The sequence below is a fragment of the Python bivittatus genome, unplaced genomic scaffold, assembly GCF_059951505.1.
Source record: "Python bivittatus isolate LINGU-HERP-01145 unplaced genomic scaffold, Pbiv_v1 ctg000980_np1212, whole genome shotgun sequence".
NCBI classification, from domain to species: Eukaryota; Metazoa; Chordata; class Lepidosauria; order Squamata; family Pythonidae; genus Python; species Python bivittatus.
The window spans coordinates 54,944,544-54,968,016 of NW_028277125.1; the positions used below are offsets into that span (position 1 = coordinate 54,944,544).

The following is a 23,473-nucleotide window of genomic DNA, read 5'->3' on the forward strand; positions in this document are numbered from 1 at the left end:
AACCAAAAACCACTTAACTAATTAGTAGTTGCAGTCACCGAGAAAACATGAATCAACACTGTTATTACAAGTGGCACATTTGAGTGGCATCTAATTATGACTTGATGAGCGTGATACTTGCATTATCAACATTACTCCCGCATCCCATCAGGGACTAAAAGCCGCTGATGGCATTGACTGCAAGAAACTCCCACTCAATGGCACTGCAGCACCCAACAATCTCCTTGGCAGGGGCACCCTCACTAAATGGCACGTTAAGCGTAATTACTGGCCGACATTGTAAATAAACAGGATTGGAAGTGAAAATTGTACCAAGTGCATAAGACACAATCTGACACATTGGAAGTGGCAGCCTTAATTGAGAGTTTCTTTGACTGTTCAAGATCATTTCAACCGCATTTCTCGGAGGACAGTGATTATAACTGTGGAGACAGACGGCATAATGGTATCAGCACTGCTGACAGAGCAGTGAATTAAATTGTATCTGCTGTTGTGTGAAAGCCTTGATGAGAAGTACAGATCCTTAGTGGTCTTATCATTATCACACAATGGTCATGTTGTCATCAACCTTTCTGGCTCCAATTGAAAAGAAATGATTGTGTGGTGAAGCGTCCCCCTCCCCTTCCCCCACCTTCTATCTCTTGTGCTGAATAGAACCAATTTTCAGAGAGCTATGAAATCACGCTATAGGGCCTAAAATGCAGCTGCTTGGCATACAAACTGGGCCCCATTAAACAGGAATCAGGCACAATATGTGTTTATGCCGAGAGAACAAATAGAAGCTGAGCACAGGCCAAGTTTATTCACAGACACAAAGCCCATGTAGCTCTTCATCAATATAATTGCCTTTTATATTGTCATTTAAATAATGGGCTCCATTATTGCTGTAAAATCCTAATATTCCTGGCATTTATTGCTATGTTTACAAGATATGTCCTTTTTTTTTTTAAAGGAAGGTAGAAAAAAAAAAGAATCAGAAAAAAAGTGAAAAGGAAGATAAAAGAAACCTATGAGATTTTACAAAAGCAAATACTACTTTTGAATTTTAAGTCTAAGCTACTTGACATTTCCTGACTGTTTTCTGAATTGCCAATATCATAACAAACACAAATAGGCCACAAGGTATTTGTGTATGTTTACACATGATACTCATTCCCTTTCTTTTTCACAGGAATTTGACTTACAATTAGAAAATGTTTGCCACTTAGGGTGATAGCCTAAAGTTTAGGATGGTTTTGTAGGAGGCATTTCATAAATGGCCTATATATAAACTAGGGTAAACAAGAGTTGTGTAAATTCCTTTGTCAACTCCACAGTAGATGCAAGGTGCCTAGGCTTTTCTTTTTTATTAATCCAACAAAATATACTATATCAACAGACAGCTAACATAACAGGCTGTGATACTTTTGTCATCTTTCTCAAGAAGCTATTCACAAGAGCTTTTCTGCTCCCATTAGCTGTGTTTTGTTACCTTCAGACCCCACACTGGATCAATAGAAGCGTTGTCTTGTAAGGGGAAATCTGGTTATTTGGCAGGATGGGTGAGTTGTTCACATACTTATCCCTTGTGCCAGCTGAAGCCAACATCACACCTATTTTAAATCTGGTGATGCTTGATTTTACACGAAGAGAGGCTCTGAAGCTGAAGAAGTCCACAACCCTGGGCTTTTGATCCATAAGCAAATAGGGCTTCTCTGAGACAGGAAACCTGGGTGGAATTTCTTCTCCTCTCTGACTGCAAACCAATAAGTATCAAAAGAAAGTATGTACAAGTAGGTGCAAAAGGTAAACAAAACAGGACAAGGGCTCCTTTTCATTATAACCTCTTGAAAGGAATATATCATCCAGAATTTTTTTTTTAAAAAAAGAGCTTTTAGTTTTTGCTAATAAGAAAAAAATTGTTCTCTTATTGGCTATTTGGACTCTGGATGTTTTAAAAATAGGGAAGCCATTAAGCTGATAATGGATGCAAGAAAGCAAAAGCAAAAAAAAAAAAATCAAATGCTTATAATCAGTAATATATAAATTTTAATTAATTGTATGTGTAATGTTTATGCTAGGTCTTTTGGAAATAAATCACTCCTTCTTAGTCAAACCAATACTATCCAGACTAATGGAGTTTAAAACAGCATTACTCTAATTGAATTATGCAATTTGTGAGTCATGAAAGATTGGAAAGTTAGCAAAATGGAAGTAACTCCTTGGCAAGAAAATGCAAAAGGAATAAATGAACAGATCTTTAAGAAGATGAGCTGTGCCCTGTGAAAACATCAGACAGCTTTTCTGTCAGGCTGTAATATCTTAGAGAATGTATTAGTATGTTTTGACTTTACAGATACAAAAACATTTGTCTTTAATGCAGAAATCCTCTACCACCTTTTCCAAGTATACAAGAGGCAAATATTTCAAGATGAAATCCAGTGTTGAGAAAACAAAACCTTTAAATTTCTGCAAACATTTATATGTACAGGAGCCTTAGTTGGCTGCTACTTTTGCAGTAGAAAAGAAGAAATATCTCTTTTCTTTCTGAACTTACTTGGTTTGGATCAGCTCTAGCTGGATCAAGCTAGGCTGAGACTCCTAAGTCTACTCTAGTTCAAATAGGGATTCTGGACATTGTCCAGAAAATTGTGAAAAATGTGAAATCTGCATCCATAGAAGGGACAATTATAAATCTGGGAGGAATGAAGGAAAATAACTAAGAAAGTTTAAGAGAAGGCTTGATTCTATTTTCTTTCTGCCTTGAGAAAAAAACTTGGAGTAGAGTGGATAGTTTCATCTTTGCTCACCATATGCAAATACATATCTGAAAGATGCATTATATGGATGGCCAACTGTTGACAGATTGAGGTAAAGAATGCTCCACAGACTGGTTATTTCTCATGTCATTGTTCTCCCAGTGGGCTTTGTTGGTTCCCTTCCATTGGAACCCAACATAAGCCAGTCTATAGGCAACAAATTGGTAATGGTCAGGATCCCTTCCTTCTTAATTCTGGCATATTTAGGCAGGTACAGTGCCAATACTAACACAAAGTGTACCTACATAAGCTGGAGATCTAAATATGATAGCGGTAGTCCAACATTATAAAAGAAGCAAGTCATGGAAAATAAATCAGTACTAAAATGCCTGAATGAATCTACAAAGACTACCGATGGAAATTGCAAAAGCCGTTAATTAAGATTCAAATAAAGGGCAAAACTATAGTATCATCAGTATATAGTTATTATTTAAAATTACAATACCCCCTGGCAGAAATTATGATTATTAAAACTAATTCAGTAGTTTATAGCTTCTTATGTAACATTTTTTTGTCAAACGAAAATTGCATGGAGAAATGTGCTTGGGCATTTTTGTAATTTATGTTTCCACCTAAAGTTGCATGCGTCCAAGCATATCATGAAAACCTTTCTTTATGATACCAGAGTTGCTCCATTCTGCTGTCAAACAAAAATACAAAGATCCCTTTCAGTTGAACTCAACTCCTGGCAGGGTATCTTGGCAGTCTTCATGAAATTGCTTGCCATTACCTTATACCAGGACGTATTTAGGCCTCTCTAATCTAACCAACAGCTCTGGAATTCTCAGGTGGTCTTCCAATCAAGTACAGATAGTCCTCATGTAGCAACCACAATTGGGACCAGCAACTTGGTTGTTACTGTGGTCACTAATTGAAACTGCAACTGTGCTTATGATTTTACTTCAGCTTTCCTTTGCTTTATAGGCTTGCAAAGGTCATAAATGTGAGGATTGGTCATAAAGTTACTTTTTCATCACCATCGTAACTGTGAATGGTCACTAAATGAGGCAGTCACGAAACAAGGACTATCTGTATTAACCAGGGCCAGCCCTGATTATCTTCTGAGATCAACCAAAGTCTGTTGGATGCTACCATCCACTGAGCTACCCCCTAAATATCTACAGGCAACTTATCCATGACTACAGGTAATGTGAGTTTCCCTTAAGAGTGGAAATGGGTTCAAATGTTAATATTTTTCTAATGACCCTCACCAAAAGCAATAATTGTTTCTGAGCGAATTGAAAGAAAATTCTGTTCTGACCAGACACAATTATATTTATAGAAGCAGCACATCCTCAGAGAATCTATTTACATTTTTTTATTAATTGTAGTTGCAAACAAAAACAAGAACACATGTGGTTAGATACACATCCATAATTTTGTCTGTGATTGCATCCACCAACTCTGGCAAAGCAAAGAAGATATTCTGCTTAAGTGGGCAATCAAATGTTTTGTGTTTCTACTCACTTGCCCCACAACAGTGAATTTTAATCAACCTTTAGAGAGTTAAGTATCAGGTGCTACAAAAGGTAGGGAGTGGGTTTTTTTCCTTTATAATTTTTAAATTTTTTTTTTAAACTATATCCAAATTGCACACTTTGCAAAGCCCTTGGAACAGAAGTGATATGTTGGCCCAATCAAATGACTCACATTCATGTACAGAAGAATCTCACATAAAGGCAACCTTTACAATATGTAACAAATATAACAATAACTAAAATAAGATGGCCACTCCTGTCCTCTCTAGGCATCAAGACATAAAGACCTGTTTAAGAAGAAAGATCTTGAGGGTTTTCCTAAACACCAGAAGTGACTGAGGAAGCAAGCATATCTCCAATGGAGCAGACACTGCAAGGTCGAGACTACAACAGAAAAGGCTCACTTCTGGCCGTCATCCCTTGTACTTCACATGAGGATGGGACCTTAAACAGGGCCTCTCTTGATTTGACATGAGAGGCAGAATCCTTTGGCAAAAAGTGGTCCTTAAGAGAGGCAAAACTCTACATTTAATGTTTAGGGGTTCTGGGAGTAAGATTTTTTGCAGAAAATATTTTATCTGCAAAAAAAACCCCTAGAAAAATGTTGCTACTTCTCACAAAATAAGCCTGGCTTTGCCATTCCCTGCCCTCAATATTATATGTAAATAGTAACAGCTTTGGAAAAAGTCACGTCATTTTTGCTCATTTAAATTTAAATAATCCTTACCTTTCTGCAATTCTTCCAGCTGTTTGACCGCTTCATCTCTCTCTTGTTTGAATTTGTCACACTGTAGAAAAATATGTTTTTAATATTAAAACAGGAAGACTTCTTTCTCATAATGGGCAGTAAGTAAACCAAAACTTAAAACTGAAAGAACAGCTTTCACTAAGTGTAAAGAGAACTAGTGGGTGTTAGGGAACAACCTGGCATCGGGGGTCAGGGGAACAGACAGCAGTTCCCAGGCTAAACAAAATTGTTACACCAACACAGATCACTGCCTTCCAAGGCCAACACAAGAATGGCTGAGTATGCATTGATTTGGAAATGCAGGATGAAAAACCTTAGATTTCAAACACTGGAGCCTGGGCCTATATATAGGCCTTGAATTCTGTGTGCAGCAATAGGCAAATCTTGCAAATAGCTTCATTCATGTCAGTGAATCTTCTGTTAAGTAAGCCAAGTCTTGAATAAGAGCTCAGATTCTGGCCATTTATGTATACATGCTCCAGTTACACACATGCTAAGCATGTATTTTTCCATTTAAACTCAGTAGACCCATGTATGCCATATCCCAATTTCTTTCACATCCAATGTAGTTTGAATAATTTTCACATGAAAACAAAGAGCAGTCTGTTCTGTGTCTTTTATATTTTCCTGTTGTATTGTTATCCACGCTGTTTGCAGGACCGGGGTACTTCTAAGCAGAGAGTTCCATTAAAGGCAATGCAAAGCTAATCCTTCCTTCCTTCCTTCTTTCCTAAGAAAAGAAGTGGGGAAACATGAGAGGGTAATAAATAGGATGCTATATAATTCCAGGAATGTCAAGGTGATTGTCTGAATGCCTGTAAAAGCAGAAAAACCTCTGATGATATAAAAATTGTGCCTGTGACCTCATAACTATACCAGCTTACCCTGCCATTGGTGCTCTCTGCCCTGTCCATCCATCAGGGATAGATGGGCTTTCTGAAACATGTGGATTTAAGCTCATTTTCAAAGTGAGTTCTTCTTGGTCATCCCATTTTTCACTATCTCAGATAACTTATAATCACTAGCAACTCTGTATTGCACCCACTCTAACATGCAATCGGATGACTTTTGTTTAAGAACTGCCTCTGTTTCACCTACCATCACTAATAAAAAACTGCAATTGTCTAGGGCTTTCATTTTTTAAGTCTTTTCAACAGTTGACAGAACCTTTAATCAGGTAGACAAATCAAGAGAGTAGAGCTCTATTTTTAGAACCCAAGCAATGTGCCTGGAGCTGTCCCTGCTTCTGGTTTTCCTACACTGAGAATGTGGTTTAAATTCAAGTGCAGCTATAAATGCAGAGTTCCCATTGTAACTGATGATGATGATGATGATGATGATGTGCAATCTACTGTAGTTACATGGAGGTTTATAAAGACCTGACTTACAATCTAAAATATCTGGAAAGAGAGGAAAGAAGGAAATGGAGGTGTGGGTAAGCAAGAAAAATATATGTAATTATTTCAATAAATTGGCTCAATGAAGCAAGGGTTGAATATAAGCAGAAGGGGTTGCTAACAGATGTGAACATGGTCCCCCACTATGCATTCTTTATATTCATGCAAAGAAGCAAGCATTGGGCTAAAGGGTTAAATCACACTTGATGCAGGACATCCATGATAAGGATCTTCTTGATTTGTTTTTGAATATGACAACCATAGTGGGAGGAACATGAAATGAATTAGATTGTAAAAATAGTTATGGGGACATGAAGGGAACACTTTGCCTCACACTACTTTCCCTAACTGAAATACCCTGCTTAGGCTGTAATTTGCTTGGAGAGGGAAAACACAATTGCCTTCATAAACAAAGCACTTTCTGGGGCAGGGTGGTTGAAATATGAAAACAGTAAATAGTTATCCTCCCTTCATCAGGGTCGCAGTCTCAATTTGACTCAGCTGTCCTTACTTTGACCTTCTTCCTTTAACTTCAGAAATATCTATCTATCTATCTATCTATCTATCTATCTATCTATCTATCTATCTATCCATCCATCCATCCATCCATCCATCCATCCATCCATCCATCCATCCATCCATCCTGGCCATTCATCTCCCAAGCTCCATTGTACGTATCTTTAAGCTGACAGTACCACTAATACTGCAAGACAACAATCTGATAAACAAACTTCATTTGATTGAAATTATAGCTAAGACTCTTCCAGTTCACTCCAAATTCAACTGAAATTCTAGGATCACAACCTGCATCTTTCTTTATAAAAATAAAATAGAATGACATGCAATGGTGGAGAAATGTTAGAATTAAAACATTTCATTCAGAACTCAGGTAAGACTTGCATGACAATGGAAATGTCTACCATTTTTTTAAAAAAAAAAACCTTTGTATCTTAGAATAAAAATGAATCTTTGTACCTTTGTATCTTAGAATAAAAATGAACGGTCAAGGCTATCAAATCTAAAGATGTCAACTGCCATACATCCAACTTAATATTTTTTCCTCAATCTTAACTCACATGCACAAAAACATCTACACAAAGCCAAACATTTTTGAATATGGAGAAGGAAAAAAGATACCTTGTATATGTCAGGGATTCAAACTGATAGCCTGAAAGGCTTGAATACATAGACAGTTTTGCTGTAAATCAATAGTGTGTTGAATTTACTTAATGGGAAAAGTTTGCTAAAAATGTACTCTCATGTAGTGTTCTCTTCCCATCAATAGAAATAGATGGTTTCTATTAACAACAGGTGTTATCAAAATGCATACATAGTAAGTAACTTAAGATAAAGTTACAGCTCCTACTGCAAATTAGATATAATTATTTCTTGTTTACCTCTCTTAGGATACAGCTTCATGTAAAATTTCATCCACTGATCTCTTAAGCCACAGTCCTCCTATGCCTTGTCACATCAAATCAACTCAAATCAATGTTTATTACTGTAATGAACCAGCATAAGCCATGGGGAAGGAATACAGTCAATAAAAGAAGACACAGACATAAATATATATACAAAGGTGTAGGAGAACATGAAAAGTTATATCAAAGATATGGACTGAGTGTAAATTAAAGACCATAAGCTGCTAGGTTTTAAAGTGCTCCATGGTGGAGACTGGGGGCATGCCAAGAATAAGCTATAAGGTTTGGTGTTAACCATGAGCTAAATGTCATTGTATGATGAGTGCTGAGTGCTGCTGCACAGAACCTAGAAACACTGCATGTTGTGGCTGGATTGATGTCCAAAAGCAGAAGGGAAGTGCAAAATTCTCCCATGTGTCCTGGATACTTGTATAGTAGGATGAGGTTGGTGTGGATATCTGTATAAAAAGAGCACTGGAGGAAGATGTACTGTATTGCTTCTATGTGCCCATAGTCAAAGGGCATTGTTGTTCTGAGAAAGGGGTCTTCCTGTATCATTCCCCAAGCACACTTGAAAGGAGGGTGTGACATCATGCCAAAGTAATGGCCCTTGATGAGTTGAGAGTTCTAATTGTCTTGGGTATGCCATGGTGGAAGCAGGTTACCTCAGACCTCCATAGATAAAGTTTACAGCCCTGACAAAGTCAGACCAATGTTATATATTAGTTATGCACTGCATGATAAGAGCTTTGATCATAACCAAGTAGGAGAAGGATGAGATTTAAATCACAATTGCCTGGTTTCTACTTGGATTAAAAATCATTGCTCATGGTTGGGGGGGGGTGTTGGAACCAAGGGGAAAGAAATAGTCTAAGCCAATACCTAAGTAGGGCCACTCTCACCTCTACTTTCATGAGGCTTGTCCCCAGTTGCAGAGTGGCATTGGACACACAGCTAGTGACCTGAAGGACTTAAGAATTTTGATTGTACAAGCTCCAGTAAGGCAAAATTGGAAAAGGGACCCAAGTGAGCACCATGAAAAAACTGTGCTACTGGCTTGGCGTCAAACAATTTATGAGCTGCATGTATGTAATGGCCACCTTTGGAGGATGGCAGATGGGCTCCTCTGTGCAGTTTGAACAATGAAGTTCCCATTAGCTTTCTTATTGCTGACAGGGTAAAGGACTAAACTATTTGAAACAGGAAAACTGTTCAATCTTGTGGCCATCTGTACTTAATTAAATGGGTCTTGGCAAACGCCATGATTTTGGTTTCCTAGTAGTTAAGTTCCAGCAGGTCTTCCTTGCAATGTTGTCCTAGAGTCTTCAGTGCTCTTTTAAGGCCAGTAAGAGTCCTTGAGAGTATCACTGTATTGTCTGCTATAGCAGGATAGAAAAGTGTGCCTAGCAAGTTTTTCGGGAGTGAAAGTCTGGGTTGTTGAGTTAGCCCCCCACTGGAGTTAATATAAAAGTTGAATAGGAGTGGTACCAGTATGTAGCCTTACTTAATGCCCATGCAGGTTTCAGTAGTACTATGCAAGATGGCTCTGGAGGTTTCACCTTACTTTGAGCAACATGTCTTCAAGTAGCATTCATATTAAGAATAATAAGCACCAGACAATTGAGGTGACCTTCAGCTTCTCCCTCAATTTCACTCATGAGACAAAATCAAATGTTGCTTTAAAATCTATGAAGATAGCATAGGGAGAGGCCATACATTTTTCAAGGAGGGGCCAAAGTACTAGAAACTAAGTCTTTAGTCTCCCTATCTTTCCCTTTTCAACAATCCTTTGGTTGCAAGCCACTCAGAGAATGGTTTTAAGATGGCCGGCCATATAAATGTTTTAAATGAATAAATGTAGATAAATAAATAAACTTTCCCCAAACCAGAACAATTCAATTACCATACTTGTTTAAAGTTTGCAATGATGTTATTAAAAACTACAGAAAAATCCATTTATTGGAATGCATTGCAAAACTGTGCCAGAATGAAAACACAGAACTGTTACAAAAGAAATTTACATATTGATCCTGGCACTTTAAAAGCATGCTTTAACTGGTTTCTTTTAGAATTAGGGAGAATTTTCAGCAGAAAATAGGGACAACTTCCTAACCCTAACTGGGGGGACGTTCCAGATGAGTTATCCATAGCTTTTTCTTCAAAACAAAAGTTTGAACTTTCAGTGTCAGAAAAAAAATCATTGTACTTGCTTTGAACAAGTCATGTTTGCAATTAAAAATTGTTCAAAGCTAAATTGAATAACATCATAAAAACTGCAGAAAAATCCATTTATTGGAGGACATACATAATTGGGTATATCTGAAATGTTATGCAGAATTCTCACAAAAGAAATTGACAAATTGATTAGGAAATGGAATAGTATGAATAACATTTTAAAAGACAAATATACATAAAATAAACACAGGACAAAAGCTATCCATTATGTAAACAATGTACTGTAAGTGGTACATTGCAATGCTTAGGGAGAAGTACTAGTGTGATAACCTTGAGAGAGGGGATAGTTCTGCTATCCTTACGAAAGCAATGGTCCACCTCTTCCTCAAGAAGCCACCCTAGACCTGCCCATTTTGGACAGTTAGACCTTTGCTCTGCTAGCTGCACTGCCTAGCCACTCCCAATTTGCTTCTAGGTGTAATTCAAGGGATTGGTTATTACCTGTAAAGCCCTACATGGCAAGGAACATGGTATTGGAGGGTTAAATTTACTTCCATTATTTTTACCCATCCCGTTATATTGGGCAGGAAGGGCATGCACTGGGTCTCATCAACCAGGGATTGTCATCTAGCTGGACCTAAGAAGTGTGCATTTTCTGTAGCTGCACCTGCCCTCTGGAATACCATAATGCCTGAGGTTCACCTGACCCAACTCTGCACATCTTCTGGAAAGTCTTAAAGATGTGGGTGTTTTCCCAGGCACGGGGACCAGGAAAATAATTGACCCATGCTGCTGGTGTATGGTGTTTTCAGAAGCCATTTTGTTTTTTAGTTGATTGGGAAATGTATTTTTATATATTTTATTTATATTGTTTTGGGGGGGGGGGTTAAATCTTTGTTAGCTGCCCAGAGTCACATTTGAGATGGGCAGTGATATAAATCTATTTAAATTAATAAATAAATATAAAGTTAAAATGATTGGATTAGAACAATGAAGTTCTGATTTAAATCAACATTCAACCATTTTCAAGGAGATCATCAGGAATTGCTCTGAAGTCCAGGACCTCACTGATAAGGAATCAGAGGAACTGTGGAATGGACTCAGGGAAGCTGTTAAGGATGAATGTGATTCATCTCATTGTTCTCATGAGAAATCTATGCACAGGATGGGAAGCCACAGTCTGGACAGAACATGGCAATTAAGTGAGACAAGGCTGTAAACATATATGCTTATACACACACACACACACACACATACACACACACTTACATACATACACCACACTAGACAGGACCCAAGGTGCAGACTGTGCAGAGAAACCTTAGAGACAATCCAACACCCAGTGGCAGGGTGTAAGATTACACCCAGGAACAGCATATGCTGAACGACACAACCAAGTAGCTGGCATTGTGTACAGGAACATCTGCACATTGTATAAGCTAGACCCTCCCAAATCGAGATGGGCATTTCCACAGAAGGTCGTGGAGAATAACAGGGCTAAGATCCTGTGGGACTTCCGATTCAGACAGACAGGCAGGTACTAGCCAATCAACCAGACAACATGGTAGTTGACAAGGACCAGAAGACAGCGGTAGTGATAAATGTAGCAGTGCCAAGTGACAGCAGTATGAGGAAGAAGGAGTATAAGAAGCTGGAGAAGTACCAGGGCCTGAAGGAGGAACTAGAGAGAATGCGGAAAGTAAAGGCCAAAGTGGTCCCAGTGGTGGTAGGAGCACTTGAGGCTGTGACTCTTAAGCTGGGAGAGGGTTCCAACAGATCCCAAGAACAACATGAGAGCTCTCTCTCCAGAAGAGTGCAATATTAGTAATAGTCAAGATACTGCACAGAACCCTCAAACTCCCAGGCCTCTGATAGGGGACTCAAGAAGACACATACCACCCATAGAAGTGAGAGGGGTTAGTTGTTTTTTTTAAATTGAGGGAAGTGAGACTAGAGGAAGATGAGATGGTTTTCAAATTGGCAGAAGAAATATTAATAATCTGCACTATGCTTATGACACTAATCTGACAATGAAAAATACAAATGATCTACAAGCTCAAATAATGAAAGTCAGGGGGAAAAATCAGACTAGAAGACCAAACTAGCGACAACAGGTACAGTAAGCAATGAAGATACTGAAGTGATAAAGTAGTGACTAAGAGTTGATACTGACTTGATGACACATAATCAGTCAGTCAAAGCTAACAAATGAAGAAATGGATACATAAAGAAGTACTGTGCATGTGCTGAAATGTAGCTTCTAGAGAACAGATGAGTGTCCTAATGATGTTAGATTTCATCCCCTTAGATTAGCATGCCTCAGTTCAGCTATATGGGTGGCTACACATTGCCCATCCACACTCTTTCATACTGGTTTCCTTTGAACACATGAATGAATGTATTCTGAAATATTCTAGCAAAATATTTTATTTCTCACACAATATGGCTGAACAAAGAATACCTTTTTCAAATGAAATGAAAAATCTAATTTCAAATGAAATTGCTGTGTAGAAGTATTCATCTACAAAAATTATTCTCCAAGCCTTGCTAAAGATGCTAACAAGCATCACCCCCTTCTCCAAATCAAAACCCTCTACCTTAACCAACGTTCACCTGCTACTCTTTCTTAATGAACACATGCTCTGAGTTAGCCTGTAGTCTGGGATCAGCTAGAGTTCCCTACCATGTAACAACATCATTTGTATAGCCCAATATTATGTTTTCTTTGTTTGAGAAATACCTCCTTCTCCAATTCTAAAACACTATTGTTTTAGCTCTTTTAATAATTTAAAGGGGCATCCTGAAATACAAAAGTAGTAACAGATTAGTAAGAAAGTAAAAACCTATATTTATACTGCTCCACTCACAATCCAGTCATTAAAAATTGCCAATAAATTCATGCTTTGGATAGTATAAATGTGGGTCCTGGGCTGTCCTCAATAAAAAACAAGCTTACTTTTTTGTGGGGGGTGGGGACAACTCAGCTCTAATACACTTCTTCTTTAAATGTTTGTCAACTACACAGTTTTCCTCGTTTTTATTATCAGTTTAAAAGTTACCTTTTGTTGTTCTTTGCTTATTCTAATATATATTGTTATGTGTGAATTTACCCATTATGATGCAACAGTATTTACAAATCAGGCCATTATAAGTTGTCAAGAAACCAGGGTGTCCATAGGGGAGGGGGTCAAAGAAGTAAAGACGGTGCCTATGACACATGTAAAAAGGGGTGGGGCTTCAATAATTACTAACATCTTAACACACCAAAAACAAACAAACAAACAAACAAACAAACAAAGAAGGGTAAGAGAAATAAGTAATTTTCCATTTTTTATGGACACATCTTGCAAAACAACCAGGGAACACTTTCTTTTCTTGAATTTACAATTTTTTTCCTGCTTCTATAGATCTCTAGCTTCCCTTTTTATTTGTTTCTTAGATTTATATTTTCCCTTTCCTTAGGAGTTCACCTTATCATACATGGTAGGCACTCCTCCAATTTTTCTCACATACAACAGAGTCAGACTGTCTGGCTGAGGAATAGGGAATACCTTAATCATTTAGGTAATAGCCAGAGGCACCTCTTCATCAATCATGTTTAATTTTGAAAAGCTAAGCAAGATCACACCTGGTTAGTATTTCAATGGGAGATCACCACAAAATCCTAAAACATCCTAAAAGATGGAAATGGCAAACTTCTTCTATATTTTTACCAAGAAAACAATGATGTCTCCATGTCATCATTAGGAACTGAGCTCAATTCAAAGGAAACTTCATCTTTTTACAATCACTCAGCGACTTTCCATGGCCAAGTCTGAATTAGAGTCTTAGTCTGTCAGTTATAGACCAATCCATTAACCAATTTATTAATCCAGATAGCAGCAAACCACAGTTAGCACAAACTGTGATTTATATGACCTCTTTGAAGGATGATTTGATATCCTGGTTTAGAAACCTGTTGCATACCATGATTTATAAGCAAATGTAGCTTCAGACAAAATAGTTGAAAACTATGAAAAAGCCCATAGTTCAGTGTTTTATATGAAACCCTTTAACTAATTCCAACTAATCATTAAAAAACTATATGAAAATAATCCTGTTAATGGATACGTCTTCAGTTTTTGCATTAAGAGCAACATGTTTTTTAAGGGCCACTGCAGGACTGTTTGCTTAGTTAAGCTTATGATGGAGATGGAATAGGAAAGATCTAGTCATTTGCTCCATTTCTGTTCAGCTGGACCGGTATGTTAATTTGCTAGTATACCTCTAATCTTGGAGCTGCATTTTCTGCAAATAATTCTATCTCCACAGATATAATTATGTGATAAAAGTAATAAGCAAATCATCAGTATACAGAAATAAATTTTAATAGTCATGGTGGTGGTACTGCAATATTGTAAATGCTGCTTGGTATGAATAACACTTGATGGCAGAAAAGATTACATCAACTTTAGTTAAAAGACAAAATATTCAGCAAGAAGATCTGTAAAAATTAGTTAACAAATATTATAAAAATATTAAGTCATATGAAAACAAGTACAAACCTCTTCTTTTGTTTTCTTGTTTTCTTTTTTTAAATCTTCATATTCACCAATAGCTATAAAGACAAAAAGGAATTTTAGTAATACATTTGGAAAAAATGTATTAGTTTTTATAACTTCTGTAAGACTTTACTACAGTGTTAGACCAGTGTATACATATAAGATCCCTCACAGGTTGTAAACAGAGTGGTAAAGGAGGACCCAAAAAGCAACATAAAAATGAATAAAAAAGAATTTAAAAAGAAAATTGTAAGTTTTTTTTAAAAAAAACAACAACAACAATCATGTTGGATATTATTTGCTGCTGTATTCTCATAGCTGCTAGGCAAAATTTGACCACATTGTGAGTAACAATATCTATGGTCTGCTAGGAGAAAAGAGATATACCAATCATCACCTCTACCTGACAGTCTTTTTATGAAGGGCCTAATTAACATTGCACATAATTCCCTATTAAAAATACAGTTTGGCAGAACGCGTTGTACATTTTCTACAGTGTGGGAGCCCTGTGGGCAGAAATATTCCTAGTAGGGAATCTTTCACTATCTACCATCAGTGACTGCTGAACACAATACATCAAACCTGGGGAGGGTAAATGCTCTGTGATATCTATAATTTGTTAAGTGTTGAAAATAGTCAGCTGGCATGGTAGTGAAGGACAGCATCTCAGACTTATGTTGCCTTTGTGCCATACTAATATCTTGCTTGCATTCTGTAATCTGAAAATTCTCTTCTTTGATACTTTTTTGGCTTGATCATACTCCATCCTTTTAGGGCTTTACTGGAGAAGCCATATAGAACCAATTTCCTTTTGATACGTATCTTCCATGTAAATTGAAAATTATCATTGTCTATCAAAGGATCAAATTTAGCCCTGTTGGGATAAATTTACAAGTTCTTGCACATTAGAACTACGAAGACCCATTTCCAAGTCTTTTCTATTAACTAACAAATTTAGTAGTTGGCATAAAAGACATATAAGTAAGTAAATTTATTGTTGTAACTACAGATCATATAATGTACTATAAGATACAATAAATAACAGTACAATAGTAAGATTGTGAAATGAAGTAATAAAAAGAGTACTAGATTTAAGAATGTTAAAACAAGATAAAGCCGGACCTACAACTAAGAACTTAAGTATTTCCTTCTAAGTTTAAATGACAGCAGAGCAGAGGTAGCAACCTGGTTGCTAACAGTTGGAAACACATCTGCAAAAACATAGTTCAATTGTTCAAGTACCAACCCTTGAGATCATCTACCATCAATAATTTGACCCTAATCTCCTTGTAAATGGGCAGTGTAGGACATAATAATGCCCTCCACTTGACCAATACCACACAGACAGAGATGTTATTTGGCAGGACACTTGCAAAATCTCCCTTTGAGATATGCTGGGAACATGGTCTGTAGGCAAAGGGTTGTACAAGCCCTTGTCAGTAAGGCTCTGGTAATATTTACCAGGTACTGGGAAAGACTTCTATATTTTTTATAGCGATGGTACCAAGATGAAAATTTGGATGACTGTACTGCAGTGGCATCTTTCTTGGCATCCTTTTCGAAAAGCCTATCTCTAATATTTTTTCTGTCCTAAGAGCTAAGCTCTCCCAAAGGTGGTAGAAAATACATTTGTAGCATGGGTGACAAAAATTTGGTCCTTTGATTTCCAACTGCATAATGGAGAAAACAGAGTCTGGCAAGGTGGGATTCTTGAAGGATTTCTAGTTTCTTATAGTGCCCCAGAAATGCAAGATGTATTCTAATGGCGATGAAAGGTAGCCCTACCTCCATCTTTAAGCAAGCAGTGGGGGGCGCTGGGAGAAACCCAAGATCTTCCTTATGAAGTTGTTTCAGACTACTTCCAATTCGGCAATACCCTTCTCATCCCATTGCCATATCTTAGCTTCATAGAGCATCTGGGCTATCATCTTGCCCTGGAATATTTTAAATGCAAGGGCTACCATCTGCCATCCTTTAGAATAGAAAAACTTCCGAATAGTGCCCATTGTATCTTGGGCAGTTGCTAAGATAGCAGTTAAATGTGTTTTCCATGTAAGAGCTTATGAAAGAAGATACCTAGGTATTTAAAAGACGGCATTGCTCTATTCACTGGGCATCAACTTTCTATCTGTGTTTAGTATTACTTCTGCCAAAGACCACTACCTTTGTTTTATTATAATTTATCCTGTTTTTCCCTTTCACAATAATCAACTAGGCTGGCCAATAATCTTCTAAGGCCAATCTCAGTGCCATCAACATACATTAACACTGAAATTTTCCATACATTAAGTATGGAAGGGAGAAACAACTCTGTAACTTCATGACCACTGTTGTTGTTAAGTCGTGTCTGACTCTTCGTGACCCCATGAACCATATTGCGCCAGGCCTTCCTGTCCTTCACTGCCTCTCTGAGTTTGCTCAGTTTCATGGTCATTGCTTCAGTGATGCTATCTAACCATCTCATCCTCTGCCGTCCCCTTCTCCTTTTGCCTTCAATCTTTCCCAGCATCAGGGTCTTTTCCAAGGAGTCCTCTCTTTGCACTAGGTGACCAAAGTATCTGAGCTTGAGCTTCATTATCAATCCTTCCAATGAGCAGTCAGGCTTGATTTCCTTTAAGATTGATTGGTTTAACCTCCTAGCAGTCCAGGGGACTCTTAAGAGTCTTCTCCAGCACCACAGTTCAAAGGCATCAATTCTTCAGTGCTCAGCCTTCTTTATGGTCCAGCTCTCACAGCCATACATTACTACTGGAAAAACCATAGCTTTGACTATGCGGATCTTTGTCAGCAAAGTGATATCTCTGCTTTTTAATATGCTGTCTAGGTTTGCCATAGCTTTCCTCCCAAGGAGCAAGCATCTTTTAATTTCATGGCTGCAGTCTCCATCTGCAGTGATCTTGGAGCCCAAATAAATGAAGTCTGTTACTGCTTCCATTTCTACCCCTTCTATTTGCCAGGAACTGATGGGTCAAGATGCCATGATCTTAGTTTTTTTAATGTTGAGTTTCAAGCCAGCTTTTGCACTCTCCTCTTTCACCCTCATCAAGAGGCTCTTTAGTTCTTCTTCACTTTCTGCCATTAGGATGGTATTGTCTGCATATCTGAGGTTGTTGATGTTTCTCCCTGCAATCTTAATTCCGGCTTGTGATTCTTCCAGCCTGGCATTTCTCATGATGTACTCTGCATATAAGTTAAATAAGCAGGGTGACAGTATACAGCCTTGTCGTACTCCTTTCCCTATTTTGAACCAATCGGTTGTTCTGTGACCGGTTCTAACTGTTGCTTCTTGGCCCGCATACAGATTTCTCAGGAGACACGTAAGGTGGTCTGGTACCCCCATCTCTTTAAGAATTTGCCACAGTTTGTTGTGATCCACACAACTGAAGGCTTTTGCATAGTCAATGAAGCAGAAGTAGATGTTTTTTGGAACTCTCATGCTTTCTCCATGATCCAGCGAATGTTGGCAAGTTGATCTCTAGTTCCTTTGCCTCTTCAAAACCCAGCTTGTACATCCGGTAATTTCATGATTCAATATTATTAATATAAAAGTTAAATAAGAAAGGAGCAAGTAAACAGCCCTGTTTGACTCCTGTCTCTAATAAAATAGGGTCTGACAAGGATTCTTATGGACCCACTCTTCCTCTGGCTACAATGATGGTATGTAGTTCAATTATTAGTTTGAGAAGGCATCTATCAATGACTGTCCTAGCTAGTTTGTCCCATAGGCGAGACCTGTCAATTGAATCAAAGGCAGCGGTAAGGTCAATAAAGCTGACATAGAATTGCTTTGTATGTTTGTTGGTATATTTCTGAATAAGGGCCTTCATGGCACAGTGATCTAATGTGCTATGTCCTTTTTGAAATTCTGCCTGTTCTGGATGAAAAAAAAAAGTTTCTTCCTCCCAACCTTCTAATTTATTAGAAGATGTCTGGCATAAAGTTTAGAAGAAGTACCTAGCAGATTAATTGGATGATAATTGGCAGGTTTCTGCCCATTGCCCTTTTGAAGATTGAGTATATTATACTTCGTTTCCAGTGGGGATGTACAACACATGCTTTATCTATTTTGGAAAAAGTCTGGATGGAGACCCACCAGGAATTGTTCAACTCTGGAGGAATCATATCCTCTCCAGGGGCTTTTCCAAGGGCCAGGGTTGACATCAGTTTCTTACACTCAGATTCTGTCACAGCTAGTCACTCTAGTAGTATGCGTAATTCAATAGAGGCTGTTGTCAGCTCAGTATGTGGACAGCTGTAAACAGAGGAAAAATATTGCGTCCAATTTTATGCTGAAATGCATGCATGGGGCATGGGGCTGTGTATGGAAATACTATTAGCCACCAATTCCCAAAATTTCCTCGTTTTTTTTTAAATTAAACTGACGTCAAGTCTCCTCCTTTGATCCCTATGACAAAAAGACGTACCAATGGTGCCATTTATTTATTCACTCACTCATTCATTCATTCATTCATTTATTCATTCATTCATTTATGAGATTTATAGGCTACCCCATCTGTTACAACTCCACATCTAAGAGTTAACATCCTGTTATTTACTTGTATACCTTCAACATGACTATTCTAATCATATTTAGCATTTAAACTGTTCAGAAGGCAACAAGTGCATTTTTCTGGATAAATAAAAATATGACATTTTTTAAATTTTAAAATCAATTTTAAAAAAATACTGTTAATGTATTCTTAAAAGCTAAATATTCAGGAGGAAGAGTTGCACAGGAAGCCAATGAAGCTGCAACATGAGAGCACAGATGGAAGGCTAAGCAGTGCAAGACTGTCTTGAAAGGCAGAATGATAATATATGTGGAATAATAAATGTGGAAGGGTTTGTATAACAGATTGGGTAAACTATTTGTCAGGAAGTGACCCAGCATGTACAGTACAGAAGAGCTGGAGGGATACATTACATAGAGATAATATAGTTAAAATAGAGGACTTGGCTCTATAAAACTGCCAAATTCTTAAATGGTTGAACTGAAATGGCAGAAGTAGCTCAAAAAGAGAAACCTACCTTCAGAATTCCATGGGGGTTTTGGAATCATGGTCCTCCCCATTCTCAGACATTTGTAATAAAAGCACATCACATAAACATTAACAAATATTTTCTTTGTAAAAAGGATTTTGAAACCTGTACTGGATTGTGTGTACATTGGCAATAGTCAGTTGCAAATCCATGGCCGAACTAGAGATACTGTAGAAATCTTAACCCAGCATTGGGAGTCTATGGGTACAAACAAGCTCAGACTAAACTATATATCTATAGTTTGTTATATATCTCTTCTTTGGTCCACTGGTCGCTAATAGGTGTCAGAGTCCAATTGAAAGTGCTGGTTTTGATTTACAAGGCTTGGCTCCAGGCTACCGTAGGGATCTCCTCTAGGTTGAATCTGCCATGCCCATGTACTCATATAGAAAAGAGATCCTAAAGGTCATCTCAAGGAGATGTTGGCCCAAAGACAGGTCTTCTGTTTTGTAGCCTCCAAATTCTAGAAAACCTTGCCACTTAGGCATACCTGGTATCCTCCCCATCAGCTTTCTGCAAGTCAATTTAGACAGTACTGTTTATGAAGATATTCAGAGATTAGGTGTTTTTTTGTACGATTCCTGAATGACCATCTGTATTTAATTGTCAATTGTTTTAATCTTGTTTTTGATTTGTAAAATAAACTACCAGGAGTCTTAGAAGCTGGTATAACACTGTATATAATGAATAAATACATAGATAAATAACTTCTATGAAAAATATAACAGCAAAACCAATAATACATAAGCATAACATATAAAGGTAACTAAAGGCTGAGAAATGATGTAACTGTGTAGATGTGAGTATGTGCTCTTATAATGCATTGAGATATTATTGTATGAAAAGGGTTTTGTGGAGTTCAGGAGAAGCATTTCCCATGAATATTGTCACCAAATCCAATACCATTTCTATACTGTCTTTCTCCTTCTCTTCTTTTCTGATACAGTCCTGTCTGCAACATACTTAGAAGAGTTATTAATTATTTATACACTCTACATAACATACAAATGGTAATCTTAGGATGAGATCTGAATTTTAGATGTACAGAGAACTGGACAATGCATTCAGCAATGTGTTTGTCTTCACTAAACTATATGGTAAGGAAAATGCATAGTGTGTAGTAGCTCTTCTGGATTTATTTGGTTTAGTATAAGATCACCATAGCCCAATCTGGATTGGGAAGACCGGGCATGAAGAGATGGCTTCTTAATCCTTCTCTCCAGTTTCACTGCTTATAAAAAAATCCCCCACCCTCTGCAAACTGGAGTGGTATAATGGAGCCAAGAGGCATAAGGATGTTTGTGGTTGGCTGCTGCACATCCCCTCACATCTCTACACAGGTTGTATCCTCACATGTACATGGCTTCAAAACAACTGCCCCGTACCTCTTCCTCTTTTCTCACCTGTAACATTTAGAATCAAACTTATTATGATGTTATGTTTTTCCCTTGAGTTTAAGATTTTTAATTTTATTTTACAAACAGTGAACGTGCAGAGGAGGAATAGAATTCAGATGAGTACTATGGTATGGGGAGTTGGAGTATTTAATTTTTTTGCTAATCACTATTGCCTCCGTCTTGATTGTCCCCATCCTCAATATGATCTCCATCATCTCAAACGTATGCTATTTGCAGAGCTTGAAAATTCTGCTCATTGAGGGAAAGCAAAAATGTTACTTATAGGTATAAAATAACTGCCTATATGGGGCAAGCTTCTCAGCCTCTCTCTCTTAGATTTAAAATGAACTTTCTGGGTAATTACAGCAACTATCGAAAGATACCAGTTGTCAGCCAAAGAAGCAGGAAAAAACATTTTAAACAAATAAACTTCTAACAACAAATAACATTCTAACAACAATGTGCTTAGTTCCTTCCTTTCCAGTTTGTGTGGGTTTTTTTCTCATATTGGTTAATAGCAAGTTCAACCAAAGCAGCAGACCTGCTATAAAGATCGCTTTGGATTTTATAGGAAAAACAAAGAAAAATCATTAAGGTGTTATACCATATCCCACATCCCAACAAATGGAATTAGTGATACCAGAATAAATATTCAAACTTCACTGAAGAAATGCTTGCTTCAGAAGCATTCAGAAGCACCCTTTAGTTTCTCACATTTTTGACACTGGACTAATGCAGTCTACAAAGATTTGCATTTGAAGACAATAGGATTTTTATGCAGACGGTAAATTATATCAATGACCAATTCTATGTTCCTCTTCTTAAAGCCTTGTGGGCACCATTCTAATGTATACTGTTCTAAATAACTTAAATCCTATATACTTTAGTTAAGTTATTGCCATCTTCCTCCTTGTTCATTATAATTCCCAGAGTACTCCCTTAAGGAAACTGCAATTCACTTTATTGATTCATCAGATCAATTACTAGCCTAGTGAAATGCCCATAATTATAATGGGGAGGCAGTGGTGGAGGGAATGTCAGAATGTTGAATTCATCCTTCCCTAATCTGTTGCCCTCCAAGTGTGCCTACAATTTCCAGCATGCAGTCCAACACTTCTGGAATTCATCAGGTTGGGGAAATACTATTTTCCATGATATCTATCAAATCATTTTTATAGAAAAAAATAAAAATACCTGTTCAGCACAGGGCATATTTAATTTAAATCAAACTGATTTAAATCACTCTTCAGTGATTTTTAATTATTGAAATCACTATGAAGAAGATCCTTTTTAATCATTCTTTTACTAAAAGAGAGTGTATTATTATTGTCTGATACAATCTTAATACATATTTATCATTTCTCATAGATATTATTTTCATTTTTAGAATTTTTAGATGTACATGTCAAAAAGCAATTATTTATTGGGAATTTTTCAGATTCCTTTTTTGGATCATGATTTTAATTTTATTTAGTACCAAAGCAGATATGTGCTTTTTTGTAAAGTAATTAAGAAATTAACCAATTCCAGTTCAATTGCTGATGGATGGTTGAAGGCTAACTTTATTGTTATAGTTTAGGACAAGAATAGGGAACTTCTGGAGCTCCAGATCTTGCTGAATTACAATTTCCAGCAGCCATAGCCAGTATGCTTAATAATGAGAAAAGCGAGACACTGCAGTTCAGTAATATTTGGAGTCCCCTTTGATAGAAGAACCATAACTGCTATAACAAAACTGGGTTTTAAATTGCAATAGTACACTCGTTTATTCTACGTATTTTTTCTTCAACAAAATAATAACCCTGTTCAAGTGATGCTTGCACATACACATCTCAATGTGCAAGAAATGCTAAGCAGCTCTTCTAACTTGTGCTGGTGATGTTAGTGAAGAGTCAGTTTCCGTAAATATAGTGCAATTGCGGTGGGATGTCTTCATGTTTACATGAACTGGAAACATGATAGTACAGGACTCTAGTTCATGTGGAATTTTGTGTGTGCATGAAAATTCCTAGCTGCAGACAATCATGCTGGGTTTTAAATTATACTATTATACTTGTTTATTTGGCATATAAGGCTACTGTGCCTCTCCCTCACTCTCCCCTCTACCACATGACCTGGGTGCTAAACTGCTCACTGATCTTTCCAGTGCCTTCCTCCCCTTCACCTTCCTTTAGCAACTGCCCCACTTGAATTCAAGCAGGGCACACCTGCACACTTCATCCAGTCTTTCCTGCTCCTTTTTTCACCCTGCAGCCACCCACCTCCACCACCCTGTCTGCCACCATGCACATTCCTTTTCCACTTCCATCAGTGGTCTGCACCCACCCAATCCATATCTGTTACGTCTTCACTAAAACATTCTTTTCAGCTATTGCCCTGCACCCACCTCATCCTTCCATTGCTGTGCAAGCAAATCTTCTGTTTCCCCACTGCATCCCCCTTGGAACACCTGCCAGAACATATACTGTATGCTCCATA

General features: G+C 37.5%; 1 protein-coding gene across 1 annotated transcript in view; it reads right to left on the reverse strand.

Annotated features, from left to right (window-relative positions):
• SHTN1 (shootin 1) overlaps positions 1–23,473 on the reverse strand; it is an 87,758-nt gene that overhangs the window by 59,146 nt on the left and 5,139 nt on the right. The window contains exons 2-3 of the mRNA XM_007433684.4: positions 14,562–14,614; positions 5,004–5,064 (exon numbers count right to left, since the gene is read on the reverse strand). Coding sequence (XP_007433746.1) covers positions 5,004–5,064; positions 14,562–14,614 — 114 coding nt within the window. The remainder of the gene's footprint in view (positions 1–5,003; positions 5,065–14,561; positions 14,615–23,473) is intronic.